Source organism: Taudactylus pleione, unplaced genomic scaffold, assembly GCF_031769625.1.
Source record: "Taudactylus pleione unplaced genomic scaffold, aTauple2 ptg000347l, whole genome shotgun sequence".
Lineage (NCBI taxonomy): Eukaryota > Metazoa > Chordata > Amphibia > Anura > Myobatrachidae > Taudactylus > Taudactylus pleione.
In genome coordinates, this window is record NW_028284748.1 from 3354610 (window position 1) to 3374947 (window position 20338).

General features: G+C 42.9%; 1 protein-coding gene across 2 annotated transcripts in view; it reads right to left on the reverse strand.

Moving 5' to 3' along the window:
* LOC148508762 (adhesion G protein-coupled receptor L3-like) overlaps nucleotides 1–20338 on the reverse strand; it is a 568558-nt gene that overhangs the window by 128186 nt on the left and 420034 nt on the right. For both annotated transcript variants that reach the window (XM_088444099.1, XM_088444100.1), the window contains exon 3: nucleotides 12732–12945. In XM_088444099.1, the coding sequence (XP_088300225.1) occupies nucleotides 12732–12945 (214 nt within the window). The remainder of the gene's footprint in view (nucleotides 1–12731; nucleotides 12946–20338) is intronic.

Genomic DNA, 20338 nt, shown 5'->3' on the forward strand with positions numbered 1-20338 from the left:
TGACCCCATCGTGTCTACCTACGAAGAATTCGTTTTGGCATTCAAAAGAAATTTTGACAAACTAGGTCGCTCTGTTTCAGCCTCAGGGGACTCGATCCATAGGACAGTATGTAGTCCAGTTTCATTTCCTGGTGTCAGAATTAAAGTGGAACGAGGAAGCCCTTAAAGCATCCTTCCTTCATGGACTCTCAGAGAGGATGAAGGACGAGCTGGCCTCCAGAGATCAGCCAGAATCCTTTGCAGATGTCATTTCTCTCTGCATCAAAATTGACCTGCGTCACCGGGAGCGATGGGCTAGTAGAGGTAGAGGTGAACATTTTCAAACCTGGTCTCCTTCCACAAGCCAGCCCTTGCCCTCTTCGGTTAGTGAGGAGGAACCGATGCAGGTCAATAGATCCAAGCTCACTCCACGGGAATGCAATCGACGCTTTCAAAACAAGTTGTGCATTTACTGCGCTGCACCTGACCACATACTCAAGAATTGTCCTCTGCTTGAGGGAAATGTGAGGCCCTGACTGAAGTAGGGAGTATTCAGTTGGGGATTATTCTTAAATCATCCCAAATATCAGATAGTCTTTTACAAGTATCGCTTTCCCAAAAGTCCAGGACAAGAAGGATCAAGGCCTTAGTAGATTCCGGAGCTGCAGGTGACTTCATTTCAGAGACGTTAATCCGGACTCTGGATATTCCAGTCGTTTTACTACCTGATAAATTATTACTCTCCAGTTTAGATGGTAAGACCATTCAGGGGGAATCTATTTCTTTCCTCTCTCATCCCGTATCAATGAAGGAGGGATGTCTGCACCAGGAAATGCTGGAGTTTTTGTGCTGCCCAAGTCCTCCTATGAGCTAGTGTTGGGATTCCCCTGGTTAAAAAAACACAATTCTGTATTTGATTGGGATAAGATGCAAATCCTGTCCTGGGGTCCAGATTGTTTCCAGGGATATTTGACCAAGGTAATTCCCATACGTAGCCAAGCAATGATTACCAGCCCAACTGTGAAGTCCTCCTGTTCTGAGATTTCTAAAACTCCCTCTCAGTCCTATCTACCTGAGATCTATCAAGACTTTGCTGATGTGTTCTGTGAACAGGCGGCAGATAAACTTCCTCCACACCGACCGTGGGATTGCACCATTGATTTGCTTCCTGGGAAGATCCCTCCACGTGGCCATGTTTACCCCTTGTCCATTCCAGAGACCGCCGCAATGGCAGAATACATTAAAGAAAATCTGGCTAAAGGGTTCATCCGGCCGTCCTCCTCTGAGCTGAGTTCTTCTTTGTAGGGAAGAAGGATGGAGGGCTCCGTCCCTGCATAGACTATCAAGGCTTAAATCAAATTACCATAAAAAAACGGTACCCCTTACCTCTAATTTCCAAACTTTTTGACAAGGTCTGAGGGGCGCAGTTCTTCACCAAACTAGATTTACGCGGTGCTTACAATTTAATTCGGATAAAGGCTGGTGACGAGTGGAAGCCCGCCTATAATACCAGAGATGGGCACTTCGAGTACCTTGTAATGCCTTTTGGTCTTTGCAACGCACCGGCTATATTTCAAAGCTATGTCTATGAGATTTTCTGGGACATTTTCTATAAATTTGTTGTGATTTATCTTGATGATATTTTGATTTTTGATATTTTGACAAAAGTCCAGGAATGATGATGTTCGTCCGTGCAAGATGACGTTTTGCCTCTTTCTGAGTTCCGTTTTTATGGAGGGAAAAATCCGAACTCCACGTGCAAACTCGAACCTATCCGAGCCTGCACATCCCTAATCCAATTGGCCTGGTCCAGCGGTACAAGCCTTCCAAAAATTAAAAGCTGCATTCTCTACAGCCCCAATCCTCTGCCAGCCCCAACTGGATAAGCCATTCTCAGTGGAGGTTGATGCATCCTGTGTTGGAGTAGGGGCGGTATTGTCTCAAATCGCCGAGGATGGGAAAACTCATCCCTGCGGATTCTTCTCCCGTAAGTTCTCTCCCGCTGAGAAGAATTATGTTATCGGCGACCAGGAACTTCTAGCCATGCGGTTGGCACTGGAGGAATGGCGTTATCTCCTTGAAGGGGCTAAATTTTCAGTTACGATCATCACAGATCATAAGAATTTGATCTGCAAACAGCACATTGGCTGAACGCCAGGCAGGCCCGATGGTCACTTTTTTTTTTCTAGGTTTAATTTGAAACTTCAGTTTCGTACAGGTGTTTTAAACAAGAAAGCCGATGCTCTCTCACACTCTTTTATAACCAAGTTGGAGGAGGAGGATTATTCGCAAGTTCGCCCCATTTTGGACCCGATTGTCTTCGCCCCTACTCAGGTGTTATCTCCGCCACCTGGGAACATTTTTGTGACCTCCAGTTTACATAAAAAACTATTGACTTGGGCTCATGCTTCCTTATTTGCTAGCCACACCGGAATCACCAAAACCTACCAATTTCTACTTCGGTCCTACTGGTGGCCCACTATGAAGAAAGACGTCAGGGAATTTGTTCTATCTTGCATAAAATGCGCTCAACATAAGGCACCTCGTAGGATAGTGATTGGTCCTCTACGCCCCTTACCAGTTCCAGTTGCTCCATGGACCCATATTTCTATGGATTTCATTTCCGAGCTACCTCGGTGCAAAGGACATAATACTATATTGTGGTTGGGGATCGTTTTTCGAAAATGGCACACTTTGTCCCGCTGATTGGTCTCCCTTCTGCCCCTCAATTGGCCAAAATTTTCATTTGAGACATTTTCAGATTACACGGTCTTCCAAAAGAAATAGTCTCTGATCGGGATTTCCAATTTGTGGCCAAATTTTGGAGAGACCTGTGCAACACATGTGGAATCAAATTGAAGTTTTCCTCGGCCTGCCACCCACAGACGAATGGTCAAACAGAAAGAGTTAATCAGGAGTTGGAGACCATTATTAGGCTCTTTTTATCATCTTCCCAGGATGATTGGGTGGATCTCCTACCTTGGGCAGAATTCTCTCATAATTATAAATACCACTCCTCTTCAAAGTCCACACCTTTCTTTACGGTCTTTGGAAGACACCCCCGAATCCCGGATTTCCAGGATCTCCCGTCTATAGATGTTCCAGCGGTAAACAAGGAAATTTAGTCTTTTTCAGCCCAATGGGGTAAAATTCATCATTCCTTCAAACAATCTTCAAGAAATTATAAAAGATTTGCTGACAGGAGACGTTTGGCTGTTCCACTGCTGAGAGTTGGGGATAGAGTTTGGTTATCCTCTAGAAACATTCGACTGAGAGTGCCATCTATGAAACTCACTCCACACTTCATTGGCCCTTATCGTATCCTCAAGATTATCAACCCAGTAGTTTATAAATTGGAACTTCCTAGTCAGATGAGAATCTCCAATAGATTCCACATTTCTCTTCTACGTCCTCTGGTGCTTAACCATTTTCAAGTCTCTTCCCCCAATTTGCCTCAATTAAAAACATTTCAAGGTATTGAGTTCGAGGTGGAGAAGATTCTGGACTCCCGTTACAGATTTAACACTCTTCAATATCTTATTGATTGGAAGGGCTATGGGCCCGAAGAAAGGGCTTGGATCAAAGCTTCCGATGTGCACGCTCCATTATTAATTTGGAACTTCCATAGGAGATTTCCAGATAAGCCTGATGGGTGTTCGGTGTCCACCCTGAAAGGGGGTGTACTGTCAGGGCTCAGCTGGGGATCGGCACTTCCTAACCATCCCGTCGGCTTCCTCTGACTTCCCGGGAGGTCGGGCGGCTGGCGCGGCGGCGAGGGAGAAGCTGAGCATTCTCCCCACATGCAAAAGACTGCGGGTGGTCCGGTGCAGGGGATCGGAGTTCCTGACATGGGCGCCACCATGACAGTCTGCCCATGTGACAGTACTTCCGGTCCGGGTTAGGTGAGTAGTCAGCTGATGCTGTGCACCTATCAAAGGGTTCCTATGGGTACATATTTGGCTCACAGTCTGCAGGAAGTTGCCTGAACAATGGTTTTCTCCTAGTGCCCATTAGTTGAGTTCCCGGTCCAGGTTCCATCGCTCCAGTGTGTCAGCAGCAGTGTGTTTACCATCTCTACCTGTGTGCCTAAATGTCTCTGGTGATTCTCCGTGCAGCAGTGTGTTTACCATCTCTACCTGTGTGCCTAACGATTCTGGTGATTATCCGTGCAGCAGTGTGTTTACCATCTCTACCTGTGTTGCCTAATGTCTCTGGTGATTCTGAGTGCAGCAGTGTGTTATCATCTCCACCTGTGTGCCCAAACGTCTCTGTACCCAATTCTCCGTGCAGCAGGGTGATACCATCTCCACAATCTCCACCTGTGTGGCCGAACGTCTCTGGTGATTCACTGTACAGCAGTACTTGCCAACCCAGCCTGTGTCTCCACACCTCCAGCGACCTCACGTGCAACCATGAGTTTACACCTCTGCCTGTGTGCCAAACATTTCTAGTGATCTCCGTGCCTCAGTACACGACTACCAACGTGCTTCCTATACCACTAGTGTCCTAACTTTAATATTGGGAAGTATTATTTAAGTGCCTTGTTCTAGGTATGTGTCTCCATTCCCACGGGGCTTGGGTACCTGGTCAAAGGATCGTGACCTGCTTACAGGGTGCAGCTAAGCCCAAATCTCACTTGGAGGGGTCACTGGTGAACACCACCCTTTGGGTTAGACTCCGCACCTTTGCCCGGGTCGCGCCAACACCCAAGATCTGTGGATGAGGAGAACATATATCCAGGCCCCGCGTCTCTGCTTCCTCCCGCAACTAAGACCCACAGTTTCCCATACTTCTGCTACAGACGTGACAAAAGTGATCTGCGTATACTTTTAAGGCCTTCCTTGATTTGGGTGCATCTCATTTCACTAGCCACATGGGGATCAAGAAAACCTTGAACTTGATTCTTATACAGTACTGGTGGCCATCTGTTAGGAAGGATGTCAAGATTTTGTAATGGCTTGTTTCATCTGTGCTTAACATAAAATCCAGCCTCAAGTTCTGTTTGGACCTTTACACCCCTTACCCATGCCAAGTTGACCATGAACCAAGCACAAATTCTTTGTTGACAGGAAGAGGAGGAGGGTTCCTTTACTGAGACCTGGTGACAAAGTGTGATAGTCAACAAAACAGTTGCGATTCAAGGTTCCCACTATGAAGCTTGCCCCCAGATTCATTGGTCCCTTTCAGATCCTCCAGGCAATCAATGCAGTTACATTTCATCTGAAGCTTCCAGGCACAAACCTCTAGTAATTAATTAGTAATTAAAATCCTGCAGTCCTTCCTCTGCGATTCAAGTGGATCATCAGGAGGAATACAAGGTGAACAAAGATTGAAAGTGAAAATAAAATACAAAGACACTGACTCACTAACTGCTGTATATCAAGACAATAATAAACTGTATTGAATTATTGAGTATCCATGTCTCTTGTTCTTAGTGATTCGATCGAATGTACCATTCATACATAAGGAATAAATATTAATTTGAATGTAAATTTTCTGAAAATTCCTCAGTAAGAAACTATTAGTCCCATAAACCCAAAATTTCCTTCTTACACAATATTGGAGACAAAGGCAACTGTGTCTCTAACTATGTTACAGTTTATATTTTAACTGGAGACAATTGTTGCTGTCCTAATCCAGTGTGTTCTGCACCTTTATATGTACTATAGGGCATACCATATTATATATATTTGTTGGAGTATGGCTAGTATATACACATTAAACCGTTATACCAACACAGTTTGCTCCCATGTGTCGGGATAGCTGTCATATATCATATAATAGGTGAATTCCCTATCTCAATATAGGGAACAAGTCTCTATTATGTTGTGATATTAGTTATAACTGGAGACAATTGTAACTAATATCACAACATAATAGAGACACCGTTATGTTATGTATGAATGGTATATTCTATCAAATCACTAAGAACAAGAGACATGGATACTCAATAATTCAATACAGTTTATTATTGTCTTGATATACAGCAGTTAGTGAGTGAGTGTCTTTGCATTTTATTTTCACTTTCAAACTTTGTTCACTATCTTTCAAATCTATATCATTTTAACAATATTTCACTGGAGTAAGTTTTAATATATATAAATAAAGGTTATATTTTATTGTATCTATATTGCTATTGTGCACCCACAGAGGACATTCTTCTTCTTTCCAACTCTTTTGGAATATTGATTTGGGATCCTTCATATTTTGTCCCCCAGACCTTAAAGCATCCCCAGAGCATCCCCTGACCTTAAAGTGAGCATTATCGGTCAAGATTGGGGTCTCATCAGTATTAGTTAGTGCAGTGGTCCCCCTCCCTTTTCCCCTTAATTTGGATTACAAGGTGAGTCAGATCTTGGACTCCAGGATTTCTAGAGGATCTGTTCAATTTCTGGTAGACTGGAGGAGCGCTGTGGGGTTAAGGCTTTGGATGTTCATTCTGCCCGGTTTCTTCAGAAGTTACACTGAAAATTTCCTGACAAGCCACTTGTGGGGAGTTCAGTGCCCACCCCTAGAGGGGGGACTGATGTCGCAGTGCGCTGGACACCGGCCACCACTTACCGGGACCGGTGTCACTGGGAACCTGGCTGACAGCAGGCAGATACCGTGCAGTCTCGGCATCTGCTGCTGACAGCCTTGGCGCTGGCTCTTTACTTTCATCTCCTGCAATAGGTACGGAACACAGGCGGCCGTGGATTTTGAACTTCTAGCCTATATAAGGAGGTCTCTGAGAACAATCGAGTGCCAGAGTATAGGCTCATACCTTGCTCCTGTGTACTTGATCTGTGTCCCTTGTCTGTTCACTGTTTCTGACCTCAGCTATTCTCCCTGACCTGATTTTGTCTCATGCCTACTACTGTGCAGCTCGGCTTGTTCTGACCTGGACTGTCAACCGCTCTTGTACATCTTCCCTCCCGACACACTAATTCCACATACCAATTTATACCATTACCTGTATGAGGGAACCCGGACCGAGGGCTGCGACCTGCGTGTTGGGCGTCCATACCTCCTCGTGGGGGTCACTGGAGAGAATCATTGGCACGTTATACTCCGCGCTTCTTTACTGGACAATCCAAAGTATGGGCAAGCACCATTGTTGAAGCAGAATTTGCAGGTCTGGGTCTCCTTTTTGCAATAATTTAATGGGTTAAATTGTTTGGCTGCTCTACTGCTGTTAAGTGAAAGTTGCAGCTGATTATGGGTGCAGCAGGTTCTACTGGGTTTGAAGTGTACTTGCCGGGTCATTATACCATTATTCTAGGGATCTATAGTGGAATAATGAGGAAAGGGGGAGCTTGACCTATAGGTACATGTGTTATTAGCACAGGGGAAATAATTATAACCCCATTTTTTGATTTGTTTGACTAGTAGTAGTAGTAACTTTGGACCTGTGATGCTTACTACTGTACATCTAACACCAGTTTCATAATTAATAAAGCACCGTATTGTCGCTATACTTATGTCTCTGTGTCTTTATTATATTTGTAATTATTATATGGTTATAGATGGGAAGAAGATAATCTGCTAGGGTCTTACTATTGTCTGATACTTAAAATGTAATGTTATATTAAATACTTTTCTGCATACAAAAGGGGTAAATAAACTGAAAAAGTCCCTGTCCATTGGTCCAGTCAAAACTAGTCCTGATTAAATGGGTCTGTGCATTCTACCCCGTTCTCCTAGACAAACCTGCTCACATTTATCCATTAGGATTTCAAATGCCTACATGAATTCATGGTAAGGATGGAAACTTATTTTGACATTTATGCAGAGAGTATATGCAAAGAGTATTTTGTGTATTCCATCTGTGTGTGCATCATCACTACCTATAACTGAGATGTAATTGTTCTTTTAAGAGCAACCATTGTGCAATAAACACTACTTCTTTTAACCACTTGCCTGGTGTGGTTGCATCAGATGGGACCATGCCAGGCTGGGCTTTCCCATCCGATGCAACCAGTCAGAAATGCCCAGTGGATGGCTGCTGGAATGTAATCTTCCAGAAACTGCCAATCTCAGAGGGACCTGCCAGCCCCTTTGCATCTTGCACCCTCCCTCAGTGTCCACTGTGCAGCCGATCACTGCTAAGTGGGCACCTGGCATCACCCACCCATTGCTGGTCTGGCTTCCTGCAACACCCCCCAGCTGCAAAGAGGAGCAGCCACCAGGGAAATGTAAGTCGAGCGGCCCCCAGCCCCTTAGTGTATACCCGGCAGCTTCAAAGTTGCAAAGTCACGATGTTTGGATGATCAATGTTCCAATAAATAGTTGGTCGATATTTAAAAGATCAATATTAATCACTTGCCTGGCATGGTCGCATTAGATAACTGCTGGCCACAGTGATTGGGCACCAGGCAGCACCCCTCTCCTGGCACGGCTGCAGGCAGGGGTGACTTCAACAAAAGCGGCAGCCATGGCTCCTGGTAGCCGCGGCTGCTGCTATGTCCCTGGGCAGCCAGCGACAGCCCCTCCCAGTGCTGCTGCAGGGCAGCTGTGATTTCAATAGAAGCAGCAGCTGAGGCTCCTGTTAGCCACAGTTGCTGCTGTGTCCCTGGCGCAGCTTCAGGCAGCTGTGACTCCAATTGTCAGGTTTTTTTTTATCACATTACAGTTAAGTGGTTAATGTTAATGTTTAAAAAAAATATATATATATTATTTTTAAATGCAATTGTGTTGGTTAAGTTTTAAATAGATGTTATTGACCTAGGGCCTAATTCAGAGATTGACGCAATGGCGAAAACACACAAATCAAGCGATTGTTTGACATCGCGTATGTGTATGTCACACTGTGCATGCGCAGTGACCGCACTGTGATTTTGGACGTACAGTGAAATCGATTGCAAAGTAAGTGACAGGCTGTCAGTGTTTGGTGGTGGTAGCGGGTAGTGGTCAGAAAAATGCAGACGTGTCTGTCTGTTTGAATGCCTTTACAATGGTGTGCATAAATTAGCCACCGTGAGTGCATACGCAGCATGAGAGCCCTCTGCAAGAGAGGAAAGCACTCAAGTCTGTGGCTGCTCAAACCTGTTGCAAAGGCAAGATGGCCGCCGATGCATCGATGGTACCGATATTTACACAGGTATGAGTCGGCACACGTAAGTAAGAAGGCAGCAGTGGGTGTCTTTCAGCTCAGGTGATCTTTGCAAACATTAGCATATTTTCACAGCTGTGCTGCTTATGAAAACGCAGCTGCAATCGCATTAACGTCCATCTCTGAATCAGGCCCCTAATTCAATCATTAAAAAAACCCCATACATTTCTGAGATGGTTATTGAAAAATATATTTAGCCAGTTAATGGGTTAATAACTCTGCTCTTTTCCTGCAAGATGCAAAGAGCAACAGAATATGCTGGCACTGTATGAGTAAATGTGAATAAATAAATAATAAGTTGCCTTTGTCTCCTGAAATCCTGTGATCCATACAGTATTTAATAATGGAATCCTAATAAGTGTTAAAACCGGAGCCCTGTCTCAAAGTTCCTGCTACCCTACATTCCTGAACTGACCCAAAGCAAGTGGTGAGATGGAATCAACCACAGTCAAAAGCAAACAGTTGCCCCAGCAGCTACATACAACATCCGAAAGTAAGTGATTCTGTGGTACCCCAGAACCTGGGTGCACCCCATGTTGAGGAGGAATCGGTATGATTTACCACTGGACCCATGCCCGGCGGTTGGAATCCAGACAGCGGCAGAGGAGGAAACCCGAATCATCCAAGATAAGTATATACTAACCTTTTTCTACCCCCTAACCCTCCCTTAGGGGTGCCTAACCATAACCTCCCCCCCAGTGCCTAAACCTAACCCCCCCTTCCCTGCCGCCTAAGCCTAAATCCCCCGGGGGGGTGCCTAACCCTAAATCCCCCTCGGGGGTGCCTATTCCTAAGCCCCCCCGGGGGCACCTAACGCTAACCCCCCCTTCCCCTAGCCTAAACCTGACCTCCCAGGGGGGAACCCTAAACCTAACCCTCCCCCCCCGCGCAGCTATCCGCTCCCGGCGTATGTCTAATGAGAGGCGTCAGGATTTCGCCGCCTGTCATTAGACACTTGCCGGGATATGACAGTCGGGAAGCCAGCTGTTGGGATTAGGTCCGCCGGCTTCCCGATTACAGAGCAGAGAACCAAAACCGGCCCCCCTCTGTGACTTGTTCCAGTTAGGAAGGCAGACCTGGAGGTACAGCTGTCAAAGAGGAGAGGCAGCCCCAAGCTCTCCCTCTCAGCATCTGATAGCCCATCAAGGAGGGGAGAATGGTAGCTGCGTGAGGTGGCAGTAGCTCCGATAAGCAGACAGTAGTTTTGTGCAGTTAAATTAAAACCAGAACTAAATGCAATTAACAACTAACAATCTAGTCAGAAGTAATCGACAGAGAAAGGATTGTGCACCACCATGGTTATAACCTAGGTTAGGACTGTGAGACTTCAAAGACTGTAATAGTGATTCCTTATTCTGCAGTATAAAACTAGCTAGAAGGGTTTATTATTGTCAAAACAATATAGGGTGGCAGTGTTAGCTTATACTATCACACTAACTTTATAGACCTTTTTAGTTGTTGTACTGTATATATGACTATACCTTAATTATATGATATATGATATGGATACTATAGGCCTTATGTAATAGCCTGCAAGAAGCAGACATGGGCATGATTCTTTTAAATGGTGTTTAATTTAAAGCGGTAATATTTTATAAGGCAGAACCAACCTGGTTTTACCTTTGAAATCATTGCCACTTAAAAATTATGGGCTAAATTGTTAGAATCATGTCTGTGTCTGCATCTCACAGGCTATTACATAAGGCCCCATAAAACAGACAGATTTATTGCAAGTTGCTGATTATCACCATAATTATATTTTAGAATATTTGATATATTCCCTGTTAATCTCTACTGCACCAACACAGGCCTGTCACATCACCAAAATTCTTCTGGACTCTCACACATTTGTACCCCTGTCTTCCAGTGTCAAGAAAATCACTACCAATCTATTGGATTTCTTGAAGTCAATAGACAGGTTAAAATTTCTCCCAAAGAACCCATCATTACTTTAGTGGCCTATAGAGACAAGTAGGGTTACCACCCATCTAGGAATACTCCGGACTTTCCAGAAATCTGGACATCTGTCCGGAGTCTGGTCTGTCAGTAATCCTGGAAATATAGTGTCTGGAGATGTAATTTTCTTTCTTACATTGACTGGGGCTGTAGAGAGGTTGGTGATCTCGCTAGTGCCACGTGCCTCATTTTCTGCTCATGATCCGCCTCTTTTTTTCTCTCTAAGATGCCATTGGCTGTCCCTCCTGCCTCCAAATCTGTTGCTTCTGATCTGCACTGCAGTATTATTCTGACCCTCATTACACGTAAGCAGTGTGTTACTATTCAGATAGCTAAACCAAGATCATCTCTTAATCCACAGACAATGAGTTTTCTGGGACTTTGTACATTTATTAACATAGACCAAAATGATTGTCCATATAATATAATTGTGTTTCTGCAGAGTAGGTCACTGTACTTGTGATAACAAAATAAGAGAATAAACTGCACATGTGTATGTGCAAGCGGTAAGAAGATATTAGCCTTGTGGGTTCAGAAGATTACACAGCCTGTTAGCATGTAAAACACAGATACGGTTACTGCTATATCCTAGTTGGAGAAAGGACCTCTGTGATGTATCCACCACGTGATCGCTGCAGGAGAAAGGACGTTACCAACCACTAGGGCATAGAGGGGGAATAAATATTTGTGGCGAGCGCAGCGAGCCCGCGAGGGGACACTTTTGGTCCCCCGTTAGCATCCTCGCCCCTCCCCCTTTCAGGCCGGGTCACGTGGGTGTGACATCACAGGTCCATCAGCCTTGTATAGTCTAGTCCTAACCACACAGATACTGCAGTGCTAAAATGGAGGATTCAACCTTTTGACCTGTCACATGGTAAAAGGTAGCCAGACATAGGCAAACTAATGCAGATCTACACAGTGCAGAGTAGACTTAACTAGTAGAGTGTAAAACATAAGCTTATCACATAAAATAATTGGCAAGACTACAGTATATGAAACAATATTAGAAATGCTGTAGTTACAGTACAAGTATTCTACTTACTGACTTCAGTGCACTTTGAGTCAGAAACCAATCAGCTTTGAAGTAACATTTATTAAGTACAGTCTATAAAATAATAATTAGGAGCTGATTGGTTGCCATGGGCAACTTCTCCACTTGTCCGCTTCACTAAGTTTTTCACTGCTTGATAAATAAACCCCTGAGAGCCCTCTGCAGTGACAGTTCCTGCATCTCCAACTAGGGAATGAAAGTAGGATCCCATAGTTGTATTATTTAGGAGGAAGGAAATGGAACTTATAAAGAAGGATGTCTCCCCTGGCTCCCCCTACCTCTGCTGATATACTGTAGGGACCTTCTGCACGTGAGGTGGCTGTACTTACTATGCCATGTTTCTTTATGTTTAAGTAACAGTAGTGCTTTAAAAGCTCCAAGTAGGAGGACATTTTCATGTTAAGAGTAGACTCCTCTCTTTCCTACTAATTGTAACAGTGAAGATTAGGTGCAGTTTGGATTGACAATGTATATGCCAGACTGACAATGCATATTAGATAGAGTGGGGACTGGTAGCGTATATTATAGAAAATGGGGGCTGGCTGTGTACATTAGAGGGAGTGGGAACTTGACATTTACAGTAAAATAATTCAAAAGGAAAGACAACTGTGATACACTAAAAAACATAAGTGTAAGACAACAGCAGAAATTTACCTCTGGGACATAATCTTATAGGCATCTGGAAGATAACACCGAATATTCTCCATCTGAGCTGGGTCAGAGTCACAAATTTTATCATCTGTTCTTCCATAGTTGGCACTTTCAATCATGATAACATCAGTCCCTGGACAACGCAACTCTATTGGGTAGCTCTCGCACGACAGTTCCCTCCTAACAACTGCCATAGGAATTGGAGCACGACTGAAAGCTGTAGGGTAACACAAATACTTTTCACTTAGAAACAAGTTAATATACCAGTTAAATAACATTGCTACAATATTAGCATATTCTACCCTACTTTCTGTGAAAGTTTATTTTCTTTTATGTTTTATTGTACAGAAATGGTTACACAATTTGATGGTATATTTTCTAAAACTATTTCTTAACTTATAACATAATTACAGTACTTTGATATAATTGACAAAATGTTTCCATCTTCTTCATTTACCATACACAGTTAAGCAGAGGTGTGGGCAATTTATGGAACTCCAGGTGATGAGGAACTACACAAGCATGTCCTGGATCAGCTTTTTCCAGGCGATATTTACAGCGCTGATACCGCCAACATGGGACTTGGGAAAGTTAAGTATTAAAAATATGGGCAGGGTTATAACTAGGGTAGTGCGACCTGTGCCATGGCACAGGGCACCGCAGGTCAGGGGGAGATGTTTGGGACTCTCAATTTTCCTGTTTATTATCATTCTCACTTGTAGCTTCCTCTTCTTTTATCTCCAGCATCCCAGCATCTCCTGGCTGCCCCAAGAGTACCCCTATATCTTCCATGGCCCTTCCCCATGAAGCCATGGCCCTTCTTCAGGTGCACTTAAGTTCCTATTTAAAAAATGGGGGGAGGGCAATGATCTCTTTGGCACAGGGCACCAAAACTTCTAGTTACGGCTCTGAATATGGGTGCAGGGTGTGCGGTGTGGGCCCCCCTGGGTCTGTATGCTCCGCACACTCTGCACCCATTGTAGATACGCCCCTGCGGGGGAGGTGGTGCAGCATAGGTGTGCAGTGCAGAGGGCATGATGAGGTGATTGTGTCATTGTGGCCTTGCCTCCCATTATACAATGCAGAGATTGCCAGCACTGTAGAGCAGGGGTGTGGCTATGATGACACAATTCAGTGCAAATCGCTCATCGACCGCCTGGTCTGCCCAGTTTGGTAGGAGCGGTGCAGCACCAGGAGACTAATGCTTTTCCGGGTGGCTGGGAGAACCACTCGAGATTTGAGAGCCGCCCAACCATTCTGAGTAGGCAAGTATGCTGGTGGTATCCAAATATGTACTGCGAGAGAACAAAGGATACCATAGGTCATACACAAGAATATATACGTACACATGTACATTTTCGATCAGCAATCAGTGAACCTACCGGTACATTTGGGATGTGGGAGAAAACTGGAATACCGGAGGAAAACCACATATAATCTCCACACAGAAGGGGCCCTTGTCAGGAATTAAATTAATGACCCCAGCACTGTGAGACAGCAATGCTAACCACTGTGTCATAGCACTTAGCTCAGGTACTTCTTAAAATATGGTTGCAAGTGCAAATGAGGTAGAACAAATTCTTACAGCTACTATAAAACAACTTACTGCTTCTTCCAGGAAGCAGCAAGAACCCATTAAGGCTCAAAGCTGAAGTTTGCATAACACCATTGATTCAGGACTTGCTATAGCAAGGAACTATTAATCTAAACAATGGTACATTTAATACACCCTTTAGAAACAGGTATACGCACACTTTGAGCTGATAATAATGTATTTTTGACTATCTTTCCTCTAATACTTAGGGGGAGATTTAATAAAGCTTGGAGAGAGATAAAATTGGAGATAAATAGCACCAACCAATCAGCTCTTAACTGTTATTTTACAAACTCAGCCTGTGAAGTGAAAGTTAAAAGCTGATTGGTTGGTGCTATTTATCTCCAATTTTAACTCTCTCCAAGCTTTATTAAATCTCCCCCTTAATCACATAACAATAGTTTCTAACAAGGCCCCAGATCTTCTGTTTGCATTGAGGACCTGATTGAGACCCACTCGCTAGGATGCGTTCGCTCGTAGCCAGATGATTTTCGCATTGTGCACATGCGTACGCATCACAATGCGCGCGCGCGAACCACTGTGATAGATCGGGAAGTGTTCGCTCGCTGCGCATAACCTGCCCAGCAGAGTGACTGACAGGAGAAGCCGTTTATGGGTGGTGACAGGGGCTGGCCGCTAGAAACGGGGGAGTGGAGGTGCGAATGCAGGCATGCCTGAGCGTCTCAACACCGTTTCAGAGGTGTGTATAATTGAGACAGCGTCATAGTACACGTCACCTGGCTGGATTTTACACTGTAGCGCTTGCAGTGCTTATGGTAGGGTATGGCCAGCCACAAGCGCTGCGATCGCATCCGATGGTACTCGATGGTACCATACACTTCCTGGAGATGACATGCGCAAGTGGGCATCTTAAGACAAGCTGGTGGGCATCTGCATACACAATGCGATCGCATGCCAAGACATAGTGGGCGTTCTAATGCTTTGCTGTGCGATCGTCTGCCTTCCCAAATTTGCATACGCATCGAGCGAGTGAACACCTCTAGTGAACGGGTCTGAATGAGATCCTTACTTCATACTTGCCAACTCCCCCTGATTGTCAGGGAGACTCCCTGACATAGTAGCAATTTCCCTGTCTTCCTGAAGAGTCTAGTAATCTCCCTGATTGCTCCTTACTCCCATTATGTAGCTGATATATATATATATATATATATATATATATATATATATAGTCAATGGATCCGGCACTCCTCTATAGCAAAACTTTAGCTCGGTGCCTCCACAATGCAAGAAAGCATAAACAGTAGGACAGAGGTGCGGCACTCATGGCGCTTCAAAGAAAACACAGCCCACACAGGAAGGAGCTTCAAAGTTTCAATTAAAAGATTTTCGTCAGGAAGTAATACAAACATGCACAGCAACTCTTACCTTATACCCTCATCACCCACGTGGATCAGCGTGTACTGCCGACGACACAGGCAGTCACGCTAAGATGATGTCAGCACGTACCAATGCAATGCATGTCAGTGCATCATATCACCAAGGCAACATATGGTACAAAATAGCAACACAGAGCAACAGAGGGTACAAGACAGTAACATTACAATTAAACATAAGTATCAATGCACTTTAAAACGGGTGCATAGAAAGCGCTGTAGCAAAAAATACATAATGATGGTTTAAACAACCCCATATAACACATATATAAAACAAAGATACAACCCATACTAATTAGGCTGATAGCACAGTAAGTGGGAGTACCTCATTAAGACCCCTCTGTGCAATAACGTCCAAAAAGTGTACCCAGAATGCTTCCCTTCTAAGAAGGAGCTTGTTCCTATCACCCCCTCTACATAAAGGGGGGACCCAATCAATCATTCTGTACCGCAGGCTAGCTAAATTGTGTCCTGCCTCAATGAAGTGGCGTGCCACAGGCTGATCACTTATTTTGTTCAATATAGTAGAACGTATAGTGGAACGATGTGCCCCCATCCGCTCTTTGAATTTCCTCGTGGTCTTACCAATATATGTAAGGCCACAAGGGCATAAGATTTGATATACCACAAAGGTTACACATGTGAGGTGGTAACGTATATTTAGTTGTTTCCCGGAATGTTGCTGATAAAAAGTATTGCCCGTTAAAAGGAATCTACAGGTCACACACATTTATAGCAACCTGTTTTTTTTCTAAGAAATGTTTAGCCCGAGGTACTTTACCACAGTCTGAAATATCTGCTTTGACCAAAAGGTCATGCAGATTCCTGGATCTGGAATAACAAGGCATCAGATCACAGTCTGACAAGCCAAGATCCTTGTCTGTCTGGATCAGATTCCAATGTTTTTTGGCAATCTTATTATAATTAGGAGATGTTACATTAAATTGCATAACCCAAGGGAATTTACGTGTAGCTACAATCTGTTGTCCTTTACTCAACAGCTCCTCCTGAGCTAGCAATAAAACCATATGTTTCAAAATGTTCAGATATTTACGGGCATAGCCTCTATCAATAAAACGGTCAATTAGAATATTGATCTGTAAGACTCCGCCTTCTTTATAGAACTGTTAATGCGCCGTATCCGTATCATTTGTGAAAAGGGAATACCAAGCTTCATAATATGGGGATGGCAACTATTAGCATGCAAAATGGTATTGCGATCTGTTACTTTATTAAATACTGTAGTATTAACGCTGGTTTGATCAAGATTGATATTAACATCCAAAAACTCTATATTGCTTTGATGCATTTTATATGTAAATTTAACTGGACACTCAGTAGCATCATGTTTCTCAAAAATATACTCCAGTTCTTCCTTAGACCCACACCACAACAACAGCAGGTTGTCTATATATCTCTTATAGAAAATAACCTTGCATAAATATTGGCATAAGTAGTGCCACAGATGAACCCATGGCACAGCCTTTGGTTTTAAGATAGTATAGAATTTGTTGTTGGACACAATGTTATTAAATGATCTTAAGGGTCTGAATAACCTTCCAGATGATGTTTGGCTTGTGACAGCAGATGTCACGAGCCTCTATACTGTTATTCCCCATAGTGAGGATATGCTATTGTTTAAAAAATTATTGGAAAATAAGGGGTCGTTTAACCATATACATACAGAGTTACTATTGTCATTATTAGAATTACTTCTTACAAAAAAAAATGTCTACTTTGATAATGAATACTATCTTCAAACCAAAGGCTATGCCATGGGTTCATCTGTGGCACCTACTTATCCAATATTTATATGTTTGGTATTGAGGAGGTATTATGTTTTTAAAATTCTGATATTGCCAGCAAGGTTATTTTCATAGGCAACTTTCTCAAAGTTAGGATAACCTGATTATTCTAAACCCTTTGCACTTTCCTACCATGACAGGGATAATATCACATTAGTCGTATTGACACAGAGCATGTGAATAAACAACACCAAGAGGATTTTAAAAGCACATTACTACAGTACACATGGCAGCTCAGGTTTTTCTTGCATACATAAAAGCAGTTTCACCTCATATCTTCTCATTGCTAAATGTTAAGTACTTATCTGTTGCCATCTTCAGATGAATAAGTGCAACATGATTGTAGCCAAGTCACTATTCAACTAAAGCCGCGTATCCACTAGACGAGAAAAATTAGTGATTGAACGATTACGATATCGTTATCATTTGATCGTTCATTAATTGTGCAGTAAAATGGTGGCAACGACAAGCGACGCATGCTCCCGCTGGTCGTTGTCGGCATTTGTCATCACCTGAACATGCAGGCCAACCTGACGAGATAGTTAGGTTGCGCATGTTCGGGGATGAGGGAGGGTGCCTGCACTGTCCAACATATCGTTCAGTGTGGGCACATTTTCCACTGCACAGGATGATGAACGATTGAACAATTACAATGTTTGTACTCTTGTGTAGTGGATATGCACCTTAAGTTTTCTAGAACTGACTTTAACTAACTACTTATGTGAAACCGAGACATTGCTTTATATGTTGAAGATATTTTTTTAAGAGGCCTATTTATCATACTGCAGTCCCCATTATTATCTATACAGACTATGGTGTGACCCCTATGTACCAAACTCTGACAGACTTAATAATTGCGGCACCTAAGTAACTAAACTGAAACTCTTGTTTATAGCTATGCTGTCTTTTCGCAGCATAAAATAGTTGGAATCACCACAAGTGACAGAGCTACAGTAATTGCCCAAACGTGATGAATGCTTGTAAAGGGCAAGTCTGTACATATCTTTATAGAATCAATTATGCCTTTGGTGTTGATCATGTTTATGGACAGCTGAAAGTAAACAAATATTGTACAGGACTGCAGTTTAATAATAATTACTGTTTTATAGATAGATCTGGAAACAAAAGTGTTATAGGGCTGCAGAGTAAGTATGGGCCTTATGTAGATCAACCATAAAGAACTATCATGTTACCCATTACAGTTGTTAATTTCTTATTTCACTCACTGATAATGTCTTGAAAAGAAATGTATTGGCAGAATAAGGATAAGAACAGTGGCAAATCTAGTGAGGTCAAGTGGGGAACATGCCCTGGGCACCATGGCAGGACCAACAGAGAAGGGTGCCATCAGGCATCACTGCTGTACACATTACCAGAGCCTCCTGCTCTGACTCAATCGTCAATGGCAATTGATTACCAGTCTCCCTCTGTCTTCTCTGCTTTTACCAGTCTGTCCCATTAACTTGCTAGTCAGCCTTCTTATATGTCCCTTGATATCATAAACGTTTAAAACTAGAGAGATTAAATATATATATATATTTTTTTCTAATATAAGTCTTCCCATACAATACCTACCAAATACCAATCACCACCCACTGATTCCCATATGTCAACCAAACACCGCATCCATAACAATGCACTATTCACAAAGTAATTAAATCATTTTACCCAGAAATAATTTTTAATAATAATTCTTGTTTGTTATTGGTGCAATGTTTGTGAACTTTTACTGTGTTGTTTGCATAAAGAAATTAATAAACAGTGGTTTGCAATATAGTAAGGGGTCAATCCAATTAGGTGCAAATTGCAAGTAGCGAGTTTGTTTCTTGAAACTCACAGACTTCGCATCAAAGAGCGCTCCTGAGATTTCTATAATCCAATTAAAAATACCTAGTCGCACTACTCGCAGCGGAGGGGTGCGAACTGACTGCCAAATGAGTGCATGAAAATGTGGGGACACCATCCTGGACCCTCCCAAAATGGATAATTTCATAAGCAGGACCGTATAGAAGGCTGTTTGTGGGCATTAGGAAGGTACTGTATGTTTTTAAAAGGTGTCAAATAACTGATGGGGTTTTTTTGTTTTGTTTTTAGAAAAGTTTAATCTCAAACGAATTAAAAGAAAAATGCAAAAAAAAAGTAGGTAAAAGGGTGATTTTGGGGTACTCTGGGGACACCTTTATTTTTCAATGAAAAAAATAAAAAAAAATATTGTAATTAAATTTGGGGTGCCTAAACTAACAAAAAAGTTAATTGTGGCGTAATTTGAGGACAAATTTTTTTTTACCCCAAAAATGGCATGTACTGGACTAATTAAGACGATGTTTGGGGGATTGAGAATCCTTCTGGATGGGATTATACTGATTTTTCCCCTGTACACAATTCGTATTCCCACATAGACCTTTTATTGACAGATAAATGGACATTACAACACTCTCGTTCCATAGATATTTTACCCATTACGTGATCTGACCACGCTCCATTATTGTGGAAATGGAACCTAGTTAGTTAATTTTTACCCCCTCGCCCTTGGAGACTCTCTCCCCATCTTCCTTTAGACCCTGTCGTTAAACAACATATGGCAGATAGCATAAAGTCTTATTTGGAGTCTAATATTCCATCTGATACATAGGCAAATACAGGGGGGGTTTCTGTCTGCCTGGAAACCCCCCTCTCCAACCCACACCATGACCACAATAGAAATAGTAATATAATAGATTGTTACTAGTGCTGCATGTTCTTCTCAGTATCACAAATGAAATAATTAGCACCACCTGTGGATCTTTTAAAATGTATCAGCTAGTAATAAATAACCTG